The sequence below is a fragment of the Hippocampus bargibanti genome, linkage group LG06, assembly GCF_051943395.1.
Source record: "Hippocampus bargibanti isolate YZ-2025 linkage group LG06, ASM5194339v1, whole genome shotgun sequence".
Classification (NCBI taxonomy): domain Eukaryota; kingdom Metazoa; phylum Chordata; class Actinopteri; order Syngnathiformes; family Syngnathidae; genus Hippocampus; species Hippocampus bargibanti.
The window spans coordinates 28,875,409-28,900,188 of NC_142739.1; the positions used below are offsets into that span (position 1 = coordinate 28,875,409).

General features: G+C 40.6%; 2 protein-coding genes across 2 annotated transcripts; both read right to left on the minus strand.

The window, feature by feature from the left end:
• Nucleotides 1-384: 384 nt before the first annotated feature.
• On the minus strand, nt 385-4,999 carry cdca3 (cell division cycle associated 3). Its single transcript, XM_088998236.1, has 6 exons — nt 4,872-4,999; nt 3,750-3,925; nt 3,535-3,646; nt 1,907-2,659; nt 1,493-1,542; nt 385-625 (listed from the first exon to the last, which is right to left on the minus strand). Exons 2-6 carry the CDS (start codon nt 3,882-3,884, stop codon nt 542-544), a joined length of 1,134 nt encoding a protein of 377 aa, XP_088854362.1. The 5' UTR covers nt 3,885-3,925; nt 4,872-4,999; the 3' UTR covers nt 385-541.
• Nucleotides 5,000-5,982: 983 nt separating this feature from the next.
• Nucleotides 5,983-22,998, minus strand: pex5 (peroxisomal biogenesis factor 5). Its single transcript, XM_088999206.1, is given in 19 exon segments — nt 5,983-7,540; nt 8,883-9,040; nt 9,126-9,291; nt 10,290-10,444; nt 10,446-10,512; nt 10,776-10,846; nt 12,451-12,519; nt 12,521-12,595; nt 12,695-12,814; nt 13,786-13,869; nt 14,136-14,249; nt 15,668-15,790; nt 15,924-16,014; nt 16,442-16,526; nt 17,620-17,766; nt 17,874-17,991; nt 18,082-18,120; nt 18,812-18,968; nt 22,776-22,998. Coding segments are annotated over 18 exon segments (2,046 nt in total). The 5' UTR covers nt 18,926-18,968; nt 22,776-22,998; the 3' UTR covers nt 5,983-7,290.
• Between the last annotated feature and the right edge of the window lie 1,782 nt (nt 22,999-24,780).

A 24,780-nucleotide genomic window follows, 5' to 3' on the forward strand; every position in this document is an offset into this window, starting at 1 on the left:
TAGTCATACATTTAATTTTCAAGCGCCTTTCAAAACTCTCAAGGTCACTTTCCAGTCATAGAATACATTTTATTTTCTTTTGGGTGAGCAGCAGCAGCCACATGCACCAGCGTTAACTCAACCAGGAATAACTCAAATAGAAAGCTAGCTAGACAGCTAACAACTAGCTAGCTAACTGGACAGCCAGCTAGCAAGATAGATAGCTGATAGCCAGATAAATAACATACATATTAAGTTTCAGAAATCATAAATCCTGTGATTTTCATACTGGCGACTGTGGTGAGTGTTACAAAAGTAAATAAAACAAAAATGTCAGTTTGTTTTGCAGACATGTCATTTTCCCCCTAAAAAACACCCACAGACACAAAAATAAACGCATAGAAGTTAATTTTATTCAGAATTTAGAGAATGGACAAAAAAAGGACAAGAATAAACAGTACACGGTGGTAGTAAAAGACAAGGCAGGGGAAGTACAAGCTGTACACATAAAAACATGTGTCAAATGCTTAAAAATATATGTATATATTTACAAATTTGCACATCATCGATTCTCTTTGTTCAGCGACACGGCAAGAAGTCTGCGGTCCAGCCGAGTCTTCTCCGGGGTGGAACCTTTGGGCTTCATCTGTAAGAAATACATTTGGTATTTAGTTGAAAATAAATATTTTTTTTTGCTTTGGGTGGATCATTGTCGTTACTAAATAGAGTCCATCTACAAGGATGGCGGACGAGAAATGATCAATATTGTGTAATGCTAGTTAGCCAGATAACGCGGAGTCCAATGGCTCAAAATAAAACACACACACACACGCAACGGCTAGCTAGCATAGCATGCATCAATAGAAGCAGTGAGTGATGCGTATTTTGAGAACTTTACAGGTAGCTATCAGGCAACGCGAGTTTTAGCAACTAGTCAACCACAAGTACAGCGCTACTGCTAAGTTGCGTGTCGCTAGGTGGCAAGGTCACTCTTGCGGCGCCATCTTGAAGTTAAAAAAAAAACAAAAAACTCAAATAATATGACAACACAAAGACACAAGGTGATTCATTCTTCAGCACTTGCTGTACCCTCTTTGTGACATGAAGCAGTTGTAGATGAAAGAGGAGAGGATCAAAGCATCCTTTTCAGCAGTGGATCAGGGACGTGATGGTGGAATGTGCACGTCTACTACAAGCCAAATGTTGAAAACAAACACGAAGCTGTAGCATCCATTGACGAAAAGAGATTGTCTCACATCTCCTGTCCCACGTAAATCCGCTTCAATTCCAAGCCGCGACAATTCCACATGCGCAAAATTAGGAATTAACTCTTTTTTTTTTAATGAAAGAAGAGAGTCTCAAGGTTTCTTACGCTGCATTCAATGTTTCTGTCGTCCTAAAAACTCAATATTCTGTGGGTCCTGGAATTTGAGTGACAATGACAACAACCCTGGCACTGGAGTGGGTACATTTTTGAACATCTGGCAGTGAATGAGTTAAGTAACCCGATTACCTGAGGTTGTCCCCTGTGAGAGTTGAGGATCTGGAGAGGAGAGCGTCCTTCTGTAATATAATCATAATACATTTCATTTACAAGCGCCTTTCAAAACTCTCAAGGACACTTTACAGTCACAGGACATTTTTTTCTACGGGTGAGCAGCGGTAGCCACACACGCCAGCAAAAACTTCATTAATAGCTGGTTCCCTTGCTTGTCTTTTTCCTTCAAATTGTACTCATGGGTGAACTGTTATCATGTGCCCGTGCGGGTTATTCACGGAGCCTTATTGATGCGATATTTTAACCTTGCAGTCTACACTCTGTTTGAACTATCGCTAAAGTTGAAACAAGTCCAAATTTCACTGTGTTTTCTGTCGAAGGAAAAGAAAAACAAATGAAATCACGCTCACCACAAAATGGCGTACGTACCTTTCTGCTTTTGTTTCCCAGAATTCCCCTTGTTTTCATCGTTGACATTCTTAACCGCCACGGACACCGCGAGAGGCGAGGCCCCGCCTTTGCCACCTTGCACCCCCCTGGCTCGGAGCCCGGTGGCCCCAAAGCCTTTCCCCAACCACTGCGGCTTGAAGACCACCTGACTCGGACTTTTGATGTCCAGGGTGAGGCGGCGGGCCTGGGTAGCCTCCTTGAGGACTTGGACGGTATCTTCTTGCTGTTGTACGGGGTGGTCCGAGAAGTCCCGGGTGGGCTCGAGCGTTAAGGCGTAGAGGTGATCCACGCCGTGGTCCTGCGACGCCGTTTCCGCGGCAATGACGCTATCTTGATGCACCTCGGCGAGGATCTGGGATGCCGGCGAACCTTCGAGGCAGGTGATGAGGCTAACGCTAAGCCTCTTATGGAGCGGCGACTCCCGGGCCTCCTCCGCCTCGTCCAGGGTGGCGCTGTCCGTTTCGATGTCCACCTCCACTTGAGGTTCCTGCAGCAGCTCGAAAGGGCTGCTGCAGGAAGCGTCTTCGTTTTCAACGGACACGGCCAGGAAGTCGACGGGCTTGTCGAAGGCGCCGAAGATGCGAGGCCTTTGTGGAGTCAGGAGAGGCTCGGCGGGGTCCGGTTCCGCGTTCTGGAGGGGGTCGCGGTTCTCTTGTCCATTTGGAGGGACTTTGCCGTCGGCTTCCGTGTGGAACAACATACCCAGGCGGCGAGCAAAGCTGCCCACTTTGGCTGCAAAAGTCACATTTATCAATACATATTTTGAGCTAAATCGATATTACGGCTGGCCAATTCTGATTTAATCTACGGTGATACCTTGGTTTACGAACTTAATTGGTTCCCAGAAAGTGTGAGTCAGGCAAAAAGTGTGTATTCCAAACATTAATTTCTCATAGGAAACCATTAAAATAAGAATAATCCGTTCCCAGGTCCCCATAAAACATAATTTTCAACTAAATAAGCCTTAAAGGACAACCAACGCCACTGGACAACTTGTGTCCATAATTTGTAAAATCACTTCAAATGACTTCTACTGAGCGAATTTTAATAAGATTCCACCGCATATAGCTATATTTTACGTTTTAAGACTCTCGCTGAATATTCAGGAAGTCTTGTTTCTGAGTTGGTGATGATACCTACCATGACGTCACGTATGGAACGCCCCTGACCGAGAAAGTGACACACAATGCATTTTGGGTACTTTTTTGGTCTGAAAACCCCGTGTTGATGGCGAAATTAGAAGGAAAACACATTGTTGTGTGTTGCACCAAGACTACTATTTGATACTAATTGACACAAATTCCCAGTAGACAAATCAGCCCATTTTCAACAGAGCTTGGACGCCATCTTGTGCATTTTCTGTAGTGTGTCATTTTGTGGCGTATGGACTAGACGCCTCAAAATGACACGGAAGGACTTCTTTAATCAATTGCAAACATTTATGCCTTCCTCTTCAAAACTATTTGAATCATATTCACAAGAAAGCATCTTCTCAGAATCTGAAGCCATTGTTTTGATTCTCGAGCAAGGCAAGACGTCTTGGCGTGACGTCACGAACAAGCCTTTACTCAACCCAGAAGTACCTAAAAAAATAACTCATAGTTTACCTCTCATGACTTCACGGACCGGCGTGCGGTAAATGCCCACGGTGGGCGAGCGAGGATCTCCTCCCTCCAAGGGACGCCCATTCGTCACGTCCTTCATTTTATTCCCATCAACCTAAAGGAAATAAAAATCCTGTGATTATATCTATTAAAATTTTGATTCCAACTAACTAGAATTTGGCCCACGTTTAAGACCGATTTAATAGCTCATACGCTACCTGAATGGGTGTGCGATCGATGGCCACGGAAGGGGAGCGTGGATCATTGAGCTGGGCGACGCGGGGGTTCTTGACGGGGGCTTCCAGTTTGTCTGCAGCATCACGCTCGGAAAGCTTACTTTCACTTGCTCCCATCGTTCGGTTTATTTTTTTTTCTTTTAAGGTTTAAGTCAAACCTGCACAACCACAAGATTGATGAATGGGGTGGTAACAGGAAATAAAAATGATAGATAGACAGAATAACTAACTAAATAAATAGCTAGATACTATCTAGATAGCTAGATACTGTACTTACTAGATCGCTAAATAATGAAATAGCTAAATATCAAGATAGCTAGCCATAGGCAGATAATAATAATAATAATAATAATAATTAATAATTTATTAGCGCCTTTCAAAACTCTCAAGGACACTTCTGCGGGTAGATAGACAGATATATAGAATAACTAACTAAGAAAAATAACTACGGAACTAAATAAATAACTAGATACTAGCTATATAGCGACATAATGTACTTACTAAATCGCGAAAAAAATAAATAGCTAAATAGCAAGATTGCTAGCCATAGATGATAATAATACTACTAATACTAATAATGTTAATAATAATACATTTCATTTATAAGCGCCTTTCAAAACTCAATAATAGTTCTGCGGGTATATATAAAAAGAATAACTAACTAAATAAATAACTACGTCACTAAATAAATAGCTAGGTACTAGCGCGATGCTGTACTTACTACATCGGTAAATAAATACATACATAACAACATACATACATAAATACATAACAAGATACCTAGCCATAGATAGATAGATATAGATAAACAATCAATCTCATTTGAAAATAGATAAAAAAAATCAATTTTATTTGAAAATAACAATCGATTACATTTATAGCATAATTCGGTTCAAATCAGGCAAATACGTTTATTTTTTTGCAATAGAAACGTTCATTTTAAGGACTATTTTAATCGCGTTTTAATCGCTAGTGAACAAGCTAGTTCGACGAACGTGACTTGTTTTTTAACGCTATGTTTTCTATTGTCGTCTATTTAGCGATACTTTAAAGTACAAAATGCTTCAAACAAAGCATCGGAGCGGATTGGATTTTCAAGCTTACCTTTAAAAGTAGACACAGACGACGAAATTGAACGCACGTTAGTCTGAAGATTCAATCAGAGTAACAAACAAGCGAGTCGACTTTCTTCACATTTAAATGACGCGGTAGGGCACATGCTTTTTTTTAAATAAGCCAATCACAGCGCAGTTACGCCCCTTGTTTTCGGCGCTGAATGGTTGACAAAAATGAAGGAGCGATAGGTAGGCGGGGCCTCATGCTAAATTTTGAAGTCAAATTGACGGTTTTATTTTCTGCGGGGAGGGCAAGAGTTTCACAAAGTTGTCAGAGTTCATGATCATTATTGATTTATGATTTTTTTTACAACTGTCGGCCACGTCTCGTTTCTTAATCTTTGTGTTTGAAAAAAAATAATAATAATGTCATAATAGGCATTTTGGGGGTCCTCGCAATTTACAGTCAGGCGCGTTTTACCACATTTGGATGAAGGGAGGAGACCGCGGGGAACTAACATTACCATAATAATAATAATAATAATAATAATGCATTTCATTTATCTTATCGTTAAATGTGTCGCGAGCTACCCCCTCCCCACCACACACACGCTCGCACTCATTCACAGTACACACACTTTGACATGAACATTAAATCCTCGCACACAATCGCACGATGTGGTGTCTCAAGATAAGCACTCTCACACCAAACTCTCCTCCTGGCACATAAACTATTAGCTATCTAGCTAGCTATGTAGCTGGCTATTTCTTAGCTATATCCCTATATGGCTATCTAGCTAGTTAGCTAACTATCTAGCTGGCTATGTATTAGTTATCTATTAGCTAGCTAGCTTGCTTTCATATCTATTTTAGTTAATTCTTGGTTGAGTGAACGCTGTCGCACGTGGCTGCCACTGCTCACCCACAGAAAAACTGATCCTGTGACTGTAAAGTGACATTGAGAGTTTTGAAAGGCGCTTATAAATGAAATGCATTATTATTATAAACGCCGTCATTAACTCATTCACTGCCAGACGTGCAAAAATGTGTCCATTCTAGTGCCAGGGTTTTTGTCATTGTCACTGGAATTTCAGGACCCCCAAGAATATTGAGTTTTATATAATAATAATAATAATACATTTCATACACACGTAGACTCACACGATTGTGACAGGTGTTTACTTCAGCGGGTTGGGTCGTTGATGATTATGGGAGAAAAAAATTAAATATCTGTACAACAACACAAAAAAAAAAATCATTGGTATTGGTGTTAAATTTTGATAAAGCCGTGCAACTTCAAAACGAGCGACCACGTTGTCTCGTCCATTAATCTACTGTACATGATAACCATGCTGAAGTTTGCAGCGACACATACAAATTCATTTTGAAGCGGGGGAAAAAAAAACAAAGATGGTGATATTACAAAAGTGTCAAAAAGGACCCAGCTGGAATTTTGAATTTTCAAAATAAAACAAAATGGCTTCCGGTTGGAAAAGTGAAGTAGTAGCGGAAGTTGCTCTCCATTAATCTACTGTACATGATAACCATGCTGAAGTTTGCAGCGACACATACAAATTCATTTTGAAGTGTCAAAAGGTACCAGCCGGAATTTTGAAATTTCAAAATAAAACAAAATGGCTTCCGGTTGGACAACTGAAGTAGTAGCGGAAGTTGCTCTCCATTAATCTACTGTACATGATAACCATGATGAAGTTTGCAGCGACACATACAAATTCATTTTGAAGTGTCAAAAGGTACCAGCAGGAATTTTGAAATTTCAAAATAAAACAAAATGGCTTCCGGTTGGACAACTGAAGTAGTAGCGGAAGTTGCTCTCCACTAATCTACTGTACATGATAACCATGCTGAAGTTTGCAGCGACACATACAAATTCATTTTGAAGTGTCAAAAGGTACCAGCAGGAAGTTGGCATTTTCAAATTAAAACAAAATGGCTTCCGGTTGGACAACTGCATTAGTAGCGGAAGTTGTTTTCCTTTAACCTACTGTACATGATAACGATGCTGAAGTTTGCAGCGACATACAAATTCATTTTGAAGCGGGAAAAAAAAACAAAGATGGTGATATTACAAAAGTGTCAAAAAGGAACCAGCCGGAATTTTGACTTTTCAAAATAAAACAAAATGGCTTCCGGTGAGAAAACTGCATTAGTAGCGGAAGTTGCTCTCCATTAACCTATTGTACGTGAAACCATGCAGCGACACATACAAATTCATTTTGAAGCGGAAAAAAAAAAACAAAGCTGGTGATATGACAAAAAAGGAACCAGCAGGAAGTTGGCATTTTCAAACTAAAACAAAATGGCTTCCGGTTGGAAAACTGCATTACTAGCGGAAGCGTCCGTCTTGGTCCTCAGTTCCGTCTTGTTGTCCCTTTTAGTCCCAAACACGTTCCTCCGCCTCCTCCCAGGGAGCATTCGCACGCGATGAGCCCCCCCGCGGCGGACCCTCATTGCGCCGCGCCCTCCGCTTCCCTGCGGCAAAAGTGGGCGAGGAGGGCGTCCAGGTCGCGGCGGTCGGCGGCCGAGTAGAGCGAGCTCTCGCCCATCATGCTGAGAGCCATGCGCAGGGTGGACCAGATGTTGTCCGACATGACGGTGGCGGCGCTGCTGCCGGCGCCTCGCCTGCTTGGCGTTTCCGTGGCGCCGCCGGCTTGGCGTTGGAGCGAGAGAGCTTCCAGGAAGTGCTCCACCGCCTCTCTAAGCATCAACGAGACAAGTGAGTTGCGATTAATCAGTGAAGGATCAAGATTGCTACCATGGGTTTCTTTTCACTCTCTCTCTCTCTCTCTCTCTCTCTCTCTCTCTCTCTCTCTCTCTCTCTCTCTCTCTCTCTCTCTCTCTCTCTCTCTCTCTCTCTCTCTCTCTCTCTCTCTCTCTCTCTCTCTCACCCTCTCTCTCTCTCTCTCTCTCTCTCTCTCTCTCTCTCTCTCTCTCTCTCTCTCTCTCTCTCTCACCCTCTCTCGCCATCTTCTCTCTCTCTCTCTCTCTCACTCGCAATCTCTCTCTCTCACCCTCTCTCTCCCTCTCACCATCTCTCTCTCTCTCTCTCACCCTCTCTCTCTCTCTCTCTCTCTCTCTCTCTCACCCTCTCTCTCTCTCTCTCGCCATCTTGTCTCTCTCTCTCTCCCTCTCTCTCGCCCTCACTCTCTCTCTCTCTCTCTCTCTCTCTCTCTCTCTCTCTCTCTCTCTCTCTCTCTCTCTCTCTCTCTCTCTCTCTCTCTCTCTCTCTCTCTCTCTCTCTCTCTCTCTCTCTCTCTCTCTCTCTCTCTCCATCTCTCTCTCTCTCTCTCTCTCTCTCTCTCTCTCTCTCTCTCTCTCTCTCTCTCTCTCTCTCTCTCTCTCTCTCTCTCTCTCTCTCTCTCTCTCTCTCTCTCTCTCTCTCTCTCTCTCTCTCTCTCTCTCTCTCTCTCTCTCTCTCTCTCTCTCTCTCTCTCTCTCTCTCTCTCTCTCTCTCTCTCTCTCTCTCCATCTCTCTCTCTCACCCTCTCTCTCTCTCTCTCTCTCTCTCTCTCTCTCTCTCTCTCTCTCTCTCTCTCTCTCTCTCTCTCTCTCTCTCTCTCTCTCTCTCTCTCACCCTCTCTCTCCCCTCTCTCTCTCTCTCTCTCTCTCTCTCTCTCTCTCTCTCTCTCTCTCTCTCTCTCTCTCTCACCCTCTCTCTCTCTCTCTGTCTCTCTCTCTCTCTCTCTCTCTCTCTCTCTCTCTCTCTCTCTCTCTCTCTCTCTCTTTCTCTCCTCTCTCTCTCTCCTCTCTCTCTCTCTCGTCTCTCTCGCACTCTCAATCTCTCTCTCTCTCTCTCTCTCTCTCTATCGTCCTCTCTCTCTCTCGCCATCTCACCCTCTCTCTCTCTCTCTCTCTCTCTCTCTCTCTCTCTCTCTCTCTCTCTCTCTCTCTCTCTCCATCTCTCTCTCTCGTCCTCTCTCTCTCTCTCTCTCTCTCTCTCTCTCTCTCTCTCTCTCTCTCTCTCTCTCTCTCTCTCTCTCTCTCTCTCTCTCTCTCTCTCTCTCTCTCTCTCTCTCTCTCGTGTACCCGTCAGCATCACCTGTGCGCGCCCAAGTTGACACAACTGATTCCGAGGTTGTAGCGACTGCGGACGAACCCCGGTTGCAATTCCAAGGCTCTCCTGTAGGCGGCCACGGCCTCCTCCGAGCGGCTCCCGTTGGCCAGAGTGGCGCCCAACTTATTCCAAAGTAGGTAATCCTGAAAGATGGACGGACAGGGGGGCAAGGGGGGGGGGGGGGCTCAAATCGCAGGTCGAGACGCAGTGTTGAGTTTGGCAACTCACCTGCGGCGTGGCCGAGAGCGCCGCCGTGAAGCAGTCGACTGCTTTGTCGTACTCGCCGCTGAGGTTGAAGAGGACACCTAGACCACATTGCAGCTGGGGGTCCACCTGCGCAGGGTCCGTATTGGCCGCACGCAGGAATAAACTCTGCACATGTGTAAATAAGGACCTGGGGGAGAGGGCGGGGTTAAAATATCCTTGAGAGTTTTGAAAGGCGCTGAGAAATTAAATGTAATATTAGTATTATTTATTATTACTATTATTATTGTTGCTATTATTATTGTTGCTTAAAGGACAACCGACGTCACTTTTTTGTTTCTTAACTGACATCAGAAAAACGTTTTATAGCATCTAAAACGCAGTATGATATTTTTATTCAAATGCAAAACAACAATAAAAATGACTTAAAGTGTCCAAAATCTGCAAAAAATTGAGCTGCGAATTGGGCATTTTCAGAAAGTCCCGCCCCCAGTTGGTGACGTCACACCAAGACATCTTGCATTGCTAGTGAATCAAAACAATGGCTTCAGATTCGGAGAATATGCTTTCTTGTTACCAGTTATGAATATGATTCAAATAGTTCTGAAGAGGAAAGCATACATGTTTGCAATCGATTCTAGAATTTATTCCGTGCCATTATGAGGCAGCATTGAGGAGAGATATCTCAACGAAAAAAAGGCGCAAAATGGCGACCTCCTGTGGCCACCTCCGTTTCCACAGGCTGATAAATTCCTTATATGGAGCTTGGACGCCCTCTTCTGGCGGCTTTTGGGTGCAACACGAGGTCCCCAGACTAAACAAGTACAGCAAAATACATTGACGTGATGGAAGGTCCGCTACGTCTTTTTTTTTTCGGTCAGGGGCGTTCCTTTCGTGACGTCACGTACGGACTCATCACCAACTCAAAAACAAGACTTCCTGAATATTCAGCGTGAGTCTTAAAACGTAAAATATAGCGATATGCGGTGGAATCTTATTAAAATACGCTCAATAGAAGTCATTGGAAGCAATTTTACAAATTATGGACACAACTTGGCCGAAGACGTCGGTTGTCCTTTAATTTGTTCCATGAACATGCTTGTAACCTAAAACACTCATTTAAAATGATTGTTTTTCCATCCCATTGGGGGATTAAGAGGCAGCGGGAGCTTCATTTTGGGTACTCACTCCGGCAGCAGCGAGCCAAATCGCTCCCTCTCCTTTTCCTCCTCTTGCGAAGCATCTCGCTGGCGCTCCCGCTCGTGTCGCTCCCACACGGCGCCGTATTTGGGGTTGTGCTTGAGCCAATCGCGCAGCGTCTCGCAAGCCTGCCGGTGCAGCGACTTCGTTGGTGAAACTGACGGCCAGCGCCATCAGAGCCGTCAAGTTGTCGTTCTTCAGTTCTACGCATCTGACGGAGAAAAAGACGTAGAGGGGATTTACGGTCCCATCGGTTGACGGCATGTTAAATGACAACACCGGAGATGCCCTCGTGAAAGAGGATTTTCGTTTTACACTCAATCATTTTCAACACGACAACTCAAGTTCCAATGTGGCCTTCTGGATCAAAAGATAAAAGACGATCTCGTGAATCTGCTTTGAAATATGAAACGGTAAGTGTTGCACTTTGACCCGTTACGACCCCCCCACCAATGTGCAATGTTGACAACTGACCTGCGGAGGGCGCTGATGGCAGCAAATTCTTGCTCGTTCTCTGCTTGGCATGTTCCCAGATATTGCCACGCCTGCACACCAAAAAAAATATAAATAAATATAAATAAACACATAAATAAAAATACACATAATATGAATAAATAAATAAACGAGAATGGGTAAATAAATAAACAAATACATGAAAAAATAAACTTGAAATACAATGAGACCTCAACTTACAAACTTTTCGTCTTACAAACGTCAAATTTATGAAAATTAAACCTTATAATAAGCACTGTTTTCATAATAGACACCCACCACGGCTGGCGGAGTGATCTTCGGCGGAAGCACACGACCGAACAGCACCAGCGGTTAAGTTAGCAACAGTCCTTATGGAAGGTGACTGTCCTTCCATAAGCCATCAACGACCATCAAAAAGGTCAATAAAACTTTATTTTACAGCACAGTTTATTTCTTTAATTACAGTCCCCATGTAATGCGCCTCTCTTTCCAAACAGCAATTCCCTTTGACCTTCGACCTCCAACGCCATTCCATCAAGCCATAAATGACCATCACAAATGTAAATAAAGTGACTTTATGATACAATGCAGTGTATTTCTTTCATTACAATACAATAGCGCATTTATTATACATAGAATAAGGTATGTTGTGTGTAGTTTTAAGGCTTATTTAGTTGAAAAGTGTATTTTATGGAACCCGGGAACAGATTATTCCCATTTTAATGGTTTCCTAATGGAATTTTTTTTTTTTGAGATACACACTTTTCACCTTACACACTCTGTCTGGGAACCAATTAAGTTCGTAAGTTGAGGTCTCACTGTACGCTTATGAATGAAATGTATTACTATTATTCTTGTTACATGAATAAAAAAAAGTGAGATCAGGTAAATAAATATATATGGATAAATAAACAAAAGAGTTACAGAAAGCTTATTAATAAAATGTATTATTGAATAAAGAAATAGATAAACGAACAAAAAAATAAAATCGAGTGAAAAAAGCAAATACAATTAAAACAAATAAAAACAAATAAAATTACATGAAAAAAACATTAAAATGAAAAGATATATAAAAATAAAAACACATAAACAAAAATAAATAAAATAAAAAAAACAAATAACATTAAAGCAAACAGAACAAATAAAATAAAGGAAAAAGCGAATAAAATTGAAACAAATTAAAACAAATAAAACTAAAAGAAATAATATAAACACAAAAACCAATAAAAAATAAACGAAGACAAAAAATACAAAAAACAAAAAAATAAAATAAAATAAACAAAAAAAACACATAAAATAGAAATAGATAAACAAAAAATGAATAAAATAAAATAAACAAAAAACAAATAAAAACAAATACCATTAAATGAAATAAAATAAACAAAAAAACAATTAAAATGAAAACAAATAAAGACAAATAAAATTAAATGAAATAATGATTAAATGAATAAACAACAAAAACAAATAACCAAAACAAAAATAAAATAAAAAGAAAATAACAAAAACAAATTACATAAAAGAAACAAAAAATACAAATAAAATAAAAATAAATAAAACTAATAATAAAACAAACAAAAAAATAACCTAATAAAATAAACAAAAACCAAATAATCGAAATAAATAATAACAAACAAAATAAAATAAAGCGGGAATCAGTCGGCTTTTGCAAGCTCACCAGTTGATTGTCGGGTTCTTTCTGTACGGCACTCTCAAAGAAGCGAACGGCCCCGGGGATATCCCCGGCCTTCCATCCTCTTCACGCCCTCTGTTAGAGGGTCCTGGTGGGACAGGTAAGGGTTGTCTTCTTCAAACTGGTACCCCTGGGAAGAAAAAAAAAAAAAAAAAAAGAAAGCGGGTCTCGGGTCAAACCGTGCGACGATTCCGAATGGCGTGCAAACGGAAACGCCGCTGAAAGAAACCTTGTCGTAAGACGAGCTGAGTAGCTGATCAAAGTCTGAAAGCCAAGGGTGACTCTCGGCGTCCCGTTTGGCCATCTCCTCCCACTCCTGTTGCAATTTCTCCCAGAAATCCACATCACTCTGCGAGGATATAATGAATAATAAATAACAAATAATAAATAATAAATAATAAATAATAAATAAAAAATAATAAGTCACAAACAAAAAAAACAAAAACAAAAAAATCGAAAAATCGACAAAACGAAAGAAAAAAAATTAATAATAAATAATAAATAATAAATAACAAAAAATAAAATAAAAAATAAAAAATGAATAATAAGTCACAAAAAAAAACGAAAAATCGAAAAAACGAAAGATAATAAATAATAAATAATAAAATAAAAAATAAATAATAAGTCACAAAAAAAAAATCGAAAAATCGAAAAAAACGAAAGAAAAAAAATTATAATAAATAATAAATAATAAATATTAAATCACAAACAACAAACAACAAAAAATAAAATAAAAAATAAAAAATAAGTCACAAAAAAAAAAATCGAAAAAACGAAAGAAAATAAATAATAAATAATAAATAAGAAATAAATAATAAGTCACAAACAACAAACAAGAAAAAATAAATAAATAAATAAATAAATTTAAAATTAAAAACAAAAAACAACAAACAAAAAATAAAAAAATAAAAAATTAAAAAATTTAATAATAAAATGACCTTTTGTACACCTGCCCCCATTTCAAGCTCATATAACTCCAGACCCATATAATATAGAAATATTTTTTTCGGCTGAAAGAAGAGAGTCTAAGTTTTTGTTAGGCTGCAATGAATGTTGATGTAGTCCTAAAACTCAATATTCTGTGGGTCCTAGAATTTGAGTGACAATGACAAAAACCCTGGCACTGAACTGGACACATTTTTGCACATTGTCTGGCAGTGAATGCGTTAAAAAGACGATTTATGAGCAGGCGGAAAGTGTGGAAGAATCCCCTCCCGCTTCGACAAGTCCCATAATTCATCTCCAACCCCCCCTACCACTTTTTTCAACCCTCTTCCTGCATCCAATTAGCAACGCGGTTCACCGCTGGCTCCGCCTCACCTCCACCGCGGCTTTGGCTTGGTGGAAATCGGGTCCGGCTGCGGTGAACTCGTCCACCCAAGCTTCGGCGGACTCCTGCGACACCTGACAAAGACAAGTTACACGCTCTTAAGTTTGATGATGGAAGGGGTGAGAATTGGGGGGGGGGGGGGGATAAATCAGGGTGGAGGGAGTTCACGGAAGGTGAATGGAAAAGAAAGGTGGAAAAGATAGAGGAAAAAGCCTGTTTTCTTCTGTACACTCGCTGCTGATGAAAGGCACTGGAGGAGGTTACCGGGCGCATCTCCCAGTGAGGGGCAAAGTGGGTAACTGCAGTCTCGCGGTGGCGCCATCGTGGCGGTTCGTCCTACCTGCCTGACGACTTTGGCCCACTGTTGTGCCTGCTTAGCTTTAGCTTTGTCAATCTTCTCATTCCCCTCTGTGGATTCCAAGGGAAGACTCCCTCCCCCGGTTTCCATCAGGAACTACGCCGAGAAGGAGGACGAGGAGGAGGAACGGGACAGTTTTGGAGGTTTTGAAGGAGATTTTGTTTCGAGGGTAAAGGAAGGAGATGGTTTGCGGTTGTTCATTCGGGGTTCAAAAAAAACAGGAAGAGGACAATGGTAACATTAGAGGCCTGCGTTTAGGAAGCTGTTTGACATCACACTGCAAGACTAATAAAGATAAATCCAATCCAAAAAAACGCACACGGAAACGGCAAAATGACAAGACCCCAAACTCCACCCCCAACCCAAAATAAAATAATTGATACAAAACAGGAAGAGCGCAAATGGGATTTGAATCTGTTTGGTGTCATTACTTGGCAAAAGTGAGTGTTCTATCTATGTTTGACTGCCGGCTTTTTTTACAGGCAGGAAGTGAAAACCGCAGTGAAAATGAATCATGGTTGATATTTTTAGGAATAAAATGTGGAATTGATATAATTATATTACAGTAAAGTCTCGTTATATCGATATCCAAGGGAGTCCGAAAAAATATCGATATAACTGGGACTATCGATATATCCGATATCAATATAACGAGACTTTACTGTAATACATTTCATTTATAAGCGCCTTTCAAAACTTTACAGTCACAGGATATTTTTCTCTGCATCGCATACTTATGCGCAGATGCAACGGATTGCGCAATCCGTTGCGCGGGTTGCGCAAGCACGTGCAACTAATTGCAGATTGCACAACATTTGCAACGGATTGAGCAACATGCGCAACAGATTGCCCAACATGCGCAACGGACTGTGCCGCATGTGCAACTAATTGCCCAGCATTTGCATGGGATTGCGCAACATGTGCAACGGATTGAGCAACATGCGCAACAGATTGCCCAACATGCGCAACGGACTGTCGCATGCGCAACTAATTGCCCAGCATCTGCAGGGGATTGCGCAACAGATTGCACAACATGTGCAACGGATTGAGCAACATGCGCAACAGATTGCCCAACATGCGCAACGGACTGTGCCGCATGCGCAACTAATTGCCCAGCATTGGCAGGGGATGGGCGCAACAGATTGCACAACATGTGCAACGGAATGCGCAACATGTGAAACGGATTGAGCAACATGCGCAACAGATTGCCCAACATGCGCAACGGACTGTGCTGCATGCGCAACTAATCGGCAAGGATTTGCAGGGGATTGCGCAATAAATAGCGCAACATGTGCAACGGAATGCGCAACATGTGCAACATGTGTAACGTGCGCAACGGAATGCGCAACAGATTGCCAAATCTCTTGCGCGGACTACGCAATCGGCTGCGCAAGAGATCACGCAACCTGCGCAGGCACAAGATTGGCCCAGTTGTTTTCAAAACGGGCCAATGGCCTTTTCGCCAGAGGACAAGCGTCACTCACGTCTTTTTGTCACAGGCAGGCGGCTCGTACCTGCTTGAGGTTGGAAGCCCAGTTGCGAGCCTCCTGGGCCTGAGCTTTATCTGTCAGCCGTTTGTCTGTCCCGTTCTCCACTGTCACACTGCCCTCGCCAATTTGCCTAACGAACCGCAGGAACTACACAGCAGAATATAAAGGAACGGAGAGAAAGTCGAGTGGCGCATGTGCAAAATGAGTGGGGTGTAGGTGGTGGTGGAGGGGGGGGGGGGGGGGGTCGGTCGCGTGGGTTGGACCGGACGTGCCGACTCACCTCCGTGTTTTGTAGCTTGGGGTCGTGAACCTTGGAGACCAGCTCGTTGGCCGTCTGTCTCAACTCGTCTCCCGGCTGGTATTCTTTTGTCCTGTGAAATGATGAATGGTCGTTTTCCACTCATTCACTGCCAGACAATGTGCAAAAATGTGTCCATTCCAGTGCCAGGGTTGTTGTCATTGTCACTTGAATGCCAGGACCCACAGAGTATTGAGTTTTAGGACTAAATAAACATTCAATGCAGCGTTAGAAACCTTGGAATCCATTCTTTCATCAATACAAGGGTTAATTCCTAAATTATATGGGTATGGAGTTATATGAGCATGAAATGGGGGCGGCTGTATAAAATACAATACATATTGGTTCATATAGCGCTTTAACAACAGCTGAAGCTGGAACAACGTGCTGGAAAATGCTGCCCTCTTGTGGAAAAGAAAAATCAGTGCCAACCAGAGTCCATAGCCAGAGCTTTATCAGCACCCAAGCATGAAAAAAAAAACCATTTGTTGCTTGCTCACCACTCATTCTCCTTGTCTCCAAAGTCTCCCAGCCAAAGCTTCTCCTCTGACTGTTCCAGATATTCCTCCGCCCAGCGTCCAGGATCTGGAAAGGGAAAATAAAAGAAAATATACAAAAATATATACATATATATATTTTTTTAAATAATACAGCCAAGACAAAGAGAATTGATGCATCCTTGATTTGGATTTTTTATAAAATAAGATAAAATATGAAACGAAATGGAATACAATAAAATAAAACAAGAAAGGAAATGAAACGGAATGAAATTGAATAAAATGGAATAAAAGAAAATAAAAGAAAATAAAAGAAAAGAAAAGAAAATATGAAATGAAATGGAATAAAATAAAATAAATAGAAATAGAATAAAAAAAGAATAACAGAATAAAATAGAGTAAAATAAAATAAAATAATATAGAGTAAAATATAGAGTAAAATAAAATAAAATAAAATAGAAAATAAAATAGAAATAAAATTAAAAATGACATAAGAAATGAAATAAAATGAAATAAAATAAAATATAAATAAAACATTACATAAAAAATGAAATAAAGAATAAAATGAAGACAAACAAATACATAAAACAAGATAAAAAATAAAATAAAATATAATATGAAATAAGAAATGAAATGAAAAAAAAAAATCGATAGAAAATTCATTAAACAATAAAAGAAGATAAAATATGAAATGAAATAAAATAAAATTACATAATATATGAAATGAAATAAAATTAAATAAAGTATGAAATGAAATGAAATAAAATACAATAAAATGTAAAATAAAATGAAGTAAAATACAATAAAATATAAAATAAAATAAAATATGAAATGAAATGGAATAGAATAAAATAAATAGAAATAGAATAAAAAAGTATAACAAAATAAAATAAAATAAAATAAAATAAAATAAAATAAAATAAAATAAAATAAAAGTTAATCAAGTCCGACTAGGGCTGTGGTGTCCGTTGAGTGGCAGCCACCATTTGAAGAAATCCGAGACGTCTAAATTATGCAAAAACCAATATGGTCGAAAGTGAAAAGCAAGAGATGAAGCGGAAAGAGGACGTGGGAACGAAAACGATCGTCACGCAGTCCGTTAAAGTGCCATTCCTACGCCGCATGAACTCACGCCGTGGCGCCAAATAAAATACAGAAATAGAATACAAAAAAAAAAATACCGGCAGCCTGAGCGATGAATTCTTTGGTCCAATCTGCATCGGCGGCATCGCCAAGTGCGACGAGGCCCGACGTGAACGTGGATTCCGAGCCTGAGACAAACTCCGCCGCCCAGTCGCCCGAAAGAGCTAACGCCGCCACATCTGGAGCTGCGACGCCAAATTAAAACGTTGCGTTCAAGCAAGGCTGGAGACCCGCGTGACGTGCAGAAAATGACTGTCTGTAAATTAAAAAAAATTTTTTTTTTTTTAAAAACCTCGCTGAGGAGCTTGTCTGTAACTCTGCTGGTCGATCTGCTGCATCTCCTCCAGCAGCTGACCCATATCGAAGGTGTGGGGGGGACGTGGGGGCGCCTGAAGGAATTCGTTGACCAGCTGGGAACAAACCCAAAGAGACGGTTAGCGTCGCGTTTTTAAGCTCACCACAATCAGACCGTGGGCTGGGGTGAAAATAGGCTCACTGACCTCATCTTCCGTTGCGATTTCGATGGGGGTGGGCGGAATCTGGTTTGAATCAAAATGTAAAAATAACAATACAATAAAATTCACCCAAATGTATATAGCGCTTTTACAACAGATGCAGCTATATGTCTGTCGAAGCTCTCGGTTGTACAGGAGATGTCCATCGATGAAAAGGTTTCTTAAGCCGTCATCTGTACTTCTTTGAGGGTGTCGGACGTTTTGCTTCTCATCCAAGAGGCTTCGTCGGCAAACTAACATTTTGCTGGTAGTTTTGGCCCTATATATCTATCTCTCCCTACTGTCCAGAGAGCAGATGACTATTTCCTAAGGCTACACTGATTACCCCTATTGTCCTGCCTGATTATGGGGTCTACGACTGGCGTGATTGCCCCATTTGCTCTGGTATCACCTCATCAGCATAACAAAGCCAATGTGGTCAAAGATGTCTGTTGTAAGAACGATCAAATTAAACTTGACCCCACCATGGCGATTTAGTGAAGGGTTTTGCTGTTTAGCTTCTTTTACTAACCTCATTGTCGTCAAATGAGTGCTTGCTAGCTTTTAGGCGCATATGTACGTCAGGTTGAGCCTCTTGGATGAGAAGCGAAACGTCCGACACCTTCAAAGAAGTACAAATGGCGGCTGATAGTCAACACAAAGCAAAATAATAAACACAACAAGAACAAGACACGTTTGTCAATGTGGCGACGTTTGGGCAAACGCGCTCGCTCACCGTCGGTGTGGCGAGGTGCCGCCACGCGCCGTCGTCTTTGGTCATGTGACCGGTCAATTTCATCAGCGGGTTGGCCCCGCCGCATTCGGCCTCCACCAGCTCCCGCATCGCCATGGCAACACAAGGATGAGGCAATCCCGATCGAGCCGCTTGAGAACTGAGGGGAAAGCATAGATTCCGCGTGTTATTGTTATTGTACAAATTATGGACACAACTTGTCCGGAGACGTCGGTTGTCCTTTAAAGCTCCATCTGTTGTTTTCCGTGTCACTTCCTTGTTACGTTCGAGCATGAATAATGAGGCTGAGATGGGCCAGCGCACGCATAGACACGCTCCGCCACTTTCGCTTCCAACTGACTTTGCGCTTTGTAAAACAAAGCTTTAATAGGACTTACTTCACAGACCATAATATGCAAATAAATAAATAAATAAATACAAAGACTAAAACAGTATTTTGAAGTGATCTCATGCGCATCTTCAGGCCTAGAAAATAACAAATCATATCACGATGAGTATGATAAAATATACACACAATGAAACCCAACAAGCAATAAGTTATTATCTATCTTCTCCTCTTTCATCTAGAACTGCTTCATGTCACAAAGAGGGTACAGCAAGTGCTGAAGAATTAATGACTCTCTGTGTCTTTGTGTTGTCATATTATTTGTTATTATTTTTTTTTTTTTCGTTTTACTTCAAGATGGCGCCGTGAAGAGTGGCTGCCTTTCCAGCAACTCCTGTATTTTGTTTTTCTACTTCTTTCTTTCCTTTCCTCTTCCTTTAATAACTTTGCTGCTGTGTTACTTCCGGGTAGAGTGAAGGCTGGAGCAAATGGCCGCCGCTGCTCACCCGCACAACAACAAAAAAGTTCTTATCCTGTGACTGTAAAGTGTCCTTTTGAAACGCGCTTAGAAAGTAAATACATTATTATTATTATTATTATTATTATTATTATTATTATTATTATTATTATTATTATTATTGGAAAAGCAGAAATGAAAAGAAGATTATTATTATTATTATTATTATTATTATTATTATTATTATTATCTTATGATGAGAAGAAAGCGCAACAGCGCAACAGTGCCGATGCGTAGTGGAACGGTCGCGGCTTGGAATTGAAGCGGATTTACTGTACATGGGACAGGAGATGTGAGACAATCTCTTTCATCAACGGATGCTACAGCTTCACGTTTGCTTTCAATATTTAGCTTGTAGCAGACGTGCACATTTCACCATGACGTCCCCGATCCACTGGTGAAAAAGACACTTTTTATCCTCTCCTCGTTCATCGAGAACTGCTTTCAAACAACAAAGAGGGTGCAGAAAGTGGTTAAGATTGAATGACTGTCTCTGTGTCGCCCTATCATTTTATTTTTGTTGTTGTTGTTGACTTCAAGATGGCCGCCGCCAGAGTGGCTGCCTTCACAGCAGCTCCCGTATTTTGTTTTTCTACTTCTTTCTTTCTTTTCATCACTTTGCTGCTGTGAAATGTACATTTCTCCACTGGGAGACTAATAAAGGCTCATCCAATACAATACAATTCAAATATAAAAATAAAAATACTGAAGAAAAACAGTATTTTGAAGTGACTTTGTGTATCTCCAGGCCCAGAAAATAATAAATCATACGACTACGAGTACAGTAAAGATACACACATTGAAATCCAATCAACAGTTGAGTCTGGCCGATTCGACTCCACTCCCCCTTTGAGATGAGCTACAACTTCCCAAAATGAACCATCGGAAATATAAATCACAACGGAGATCATTTTTCTCGCCTCTGCTCTCCAGCACACCACAGAATATAAAACTCCGACCTCTGTTATCAATTACAGACATGGCCGATTCACATGGCGCCGAGATGTTTATCACGATGGAAGTAAGAGGATTGTAAACAAGACACAACGGACACTACAGGTGTAATCTGATCTCATATAATATTTTTGTAGCAGACCATCTGTTTATATATTTTCGGTTTGTACATATTGCACTTGTCTTCATCAGGGTCACGGTGTGAACTTGAGCCCAGTTGGATTTCAGCCAACGCACATAAGAAAAAAAAAAATACACATTCACATTCATGGGACAATTTATGATGAAATACGTCTCCGGACAAGTTGTGTCTATAATTTGTAAAATGGCTTCAAATGACTTCTACAGAGCGTATTTTACAAAGATTCCACCGCATATAGCTATATTTTACGTTTTAAGACTCGCGCTGAATATTCCGGTTGTCTTGTTTTTGAGTTGGTGACGAGTCCGTACGTGACGTCACCAAAGGAACGCCCCTGACCGAAAAAAATGACACATTGTAGCAGTCCTTCCATCACGTCAATATATTTTGCTGTAGTCTTTGGACACTTGTTTTTGTGTTTTGCATTTGACTAAAAATATCATACTGCATGTTTTGGGTATTTTAGATGCTATAAAACGTTTTTCGGATGTCAGTTAGGAAACAAAAAAGTGATGTCAGTTGCCCGTTAAGATGGTCAAAAATATTAGAAACAAGGCTCAGCAAGTTACAGCGCAGTTCTAAAACACACTTAACGACAACTGTAAATATGACGTTTTGCAAACATACCAAAACTGAGTATTATTACAGTTTATAAATTAAGCAGAGTTGTTCTGAAATCAAATAGGTACGCTACAGTGAGCTACATTCCACCGCGATTGTTTCTTTCCAGTGAACCGAGCGCACTCTGTACTCGCAGTCGTATATCATTGCATTTTTGTGAAGTCCGCCATGGTTTTTGGTGGGATTTTCCAAGCTATGCAGTTTATGATGACGTATTACACGTTTCCCTCCATGCTGGTTCTTGAAATTTCCGAATACAACGAGAAACGGGGGAAAAATGTATTGAATTGTATGCTATTTTGCTAACACTACAGTTTAGAAAGGTGAGTAAATTGTATTGTAATAACTCATAGAAGTGGTAGAATATATTTTTCTCTCCATAAATGTAAATTGTAAATTAATTTGTAAATTTCTCCACTGCGAGACTAATGAAGGCAAATCCAATCCAAACTGCCAAGGTTCAAGCAAAAAGAAGCATTAGCATATATATTTCTAGAGCTTGCAATTTTCCTTCCTAGTATTCAGTGACAGCCATTTTTCCTACATTTGATCGTTGATATTTGTTAATTTATATTTTGAATCTTTTCTTGTGTTTTCCGTTCCTGTTTAGAATTTCAAAAGCGTTCCAATGGTACCTTACTCGTTACGATCTGCCAAACATTAAGAAAGTTATGATAGTTTAAACTGTAATAAAGAACTCGGTCACAGATTTGCATTGTTTGAACTGTGTAATTACAGGCATAAAAATACCCTCATATTTCGAAAATTAAAAATTCCATTATTTCCTTATTTTTCATCGAACAAAAATATATCCATCATTTCAACGCTATTTAAATGCACTTTAATATGGTATTAGAAAATGTGTGAGGAATTATTATTGAACAAAATTATCACATCCCTAAATCAAATGTCCAGTGAGTGCGAATTATGCCAATGTGACACCTGTTCACACGCCATTTCAATATTAACAGTTATATTCTCGTTTTTGTATCAATCATTTACTTATGTTTGTTTAATAAATAACGAAAATGCCAGATCCACAACGAAATCAGAAACAGGACGGAGGTGCTCATTAGAGTTCATTGTCATTTTACAAATGATATCAACAATGATCTTCATTCTGAGATTAACTACGCAATTGTCCAGGAAAACATAAAATTGTCTTAATAATGGTGCGTTAAAATGCTTATTGTTGTAATAGCAGTGGACTTCCAAACGTAGCATTTTTCCGAAACGGGTCGAAAACGGCAAATAACAATAGCAAGCTAAATGTTAGCTCGCTAAGCTAACTAGCGATAATGCTAACGACCCAAGACCAGCGGCGGGGATCAAATCAGCTCGCCGCCGAAGACGCACCGAGAGACGGATTTCGTGACGTACAACTCACCGCCGACAGAAGGTGCTGCCGAGAGCTCACCACCTCCTTCTTCGATGAGTCTGCTCGCTTTGTTGTTTTTCCTGCTGAAGTTGACACCCGGGAACTGTCACCTGTCACGGGAACAGACACTAAATCCTCCGGTGTGTGGTGCGATAGGAGCGGCTTTTTAGCCCCGCTTCCACCTCCATGACACACCGCACAGTGCAAGCTCGATTAACCCGGAGAGGACGCCTTGGTTTTGGAACGTCGGAATTGTATTCTCCAACGGGTTTACATACGTAAACCGGCGTACAAACTTGCTGATGGCGTCCCGTCGAAATGTTTGTTCTAAAATATCAAAGTTCACCGGTTGTTTGACAGTAAGAAACATAGGGCGAAACCTTTAGAAAACTTTATTTCATCGTGTTCGACTTTATCAAACCAAATAACGAGTCTTTCCGACTATGTAAAACAGAAAATGAAATCACGTGACCACCGATTCATTAAAAAAGTTCCCAAAACCCGGATGTACAGAATTACACGTACTTTCAATCGTGTGCTTTTTTGTATTTTATGGATCGATTTTTTTATTGAAAAAAATCTACTACAGTACGGTTTCGTTACCTGAAGGTTTCAAAAGCAGTTAATTTAAAGTTTAATTTAATTTAAATAATAACCATCCACAATTTTCTCACGGTATACATCAGCAGATAAATGTCAATATAGCAAAATCACTACTAGCTGTAGCTATCTAGCAATAGATATGTTAGCTCTAGATAGCTATCTATTAGCTCTAGCAATCTATTTGCGCTAGCTCGAGCTATGTGTCTATTAGCTATCTATTAGCTATCTAGCTAGCTTTCTGTCTATTTGAGTTACTTCCGGGTTGAGCGAATGCGAAATATGACGCAACTTCATTCTCAATTAAATTCTGGTTGACTGGTTAGCTGGCTATCTGGTTGGCTTGCTAGCTAGCTGTCTTCCAGGCTAGCTGGCTGACTGGCTATCTATTAGCTATCTGGCTAGCTATTAGCTGTCTAGCTGGCTATCTATTAGCTATTTATTAGCTAACCATTGGCTGGCTGGCTATCTATAAGCTGTCTAGTTGGCTATCTATTACCTATTTATTAGCTATCCATTAGCTATCTAGCTAGCTTTCTATCTGAGCTACTTCCGGGTTGGGTGAACGCTGGCGCGTGTGGCTGCCACTGCTCACCCACAGAAAAACATACCCTGTGGCTGTCAAGTGACCTTGAGTTTTGAAAGGCGCTTATAAATGAAATGTATTATTATTGTTGTCATTGGTGTATCGGTAATTTGAGGTAATATTCCAGTAGCAATTGTAATACAGTATAAGTTATTTACTATATTCTCTTTTGTGGCATCACCAATCGCGCAAAAAAACACACAAAAAGGCTTCATTTTTATTTACGAACATGTTTTTAATAGCACTGCACATTGATAGGTTACACAGACGGACAGCAAGAGACACGGAGGTGGTGGTGGTGGTAGGGGGGTATAATCGGGATGGGGAAGTGTCGGAAGGGCCGGTGGGAAGCACAGGTTGTACCTTCACTGAAAAAAAATATATCAGATGAAAGAAGTAAAATAGAATAGTCATGGAAAAGAGTGTGAAAGACAACAATGCCACGTTTATGTACAGTTGGAGGGATCACAATATGTCTCCCTTTGCTTTTTCTCCGTATTTCCTATATTGACATTTTTTTTTTAAATACAACATTATCACACACAAAAGTAAAACACAGGCATCAAGCCAGATTTCATCCTCACGTCAACTACTAGTATTATTTTCCTACTATGCTGGAATAAGGGAAATAAACATATGCTCCCTCTTCGGGTGTGCTGAAAAGTGACTGGAGTTATCATAAGAATTCAGTCCAATAATAATAATAATCATCAATAATATTTCTCATTGTATGTACATAAAATTCATTACAATCAATACAGTCAAAATTGCCCAAACTGAGTTGACATTCCGGGGACGGCAAGGGGGGGGGGGGGCGTGGGGGGGGGG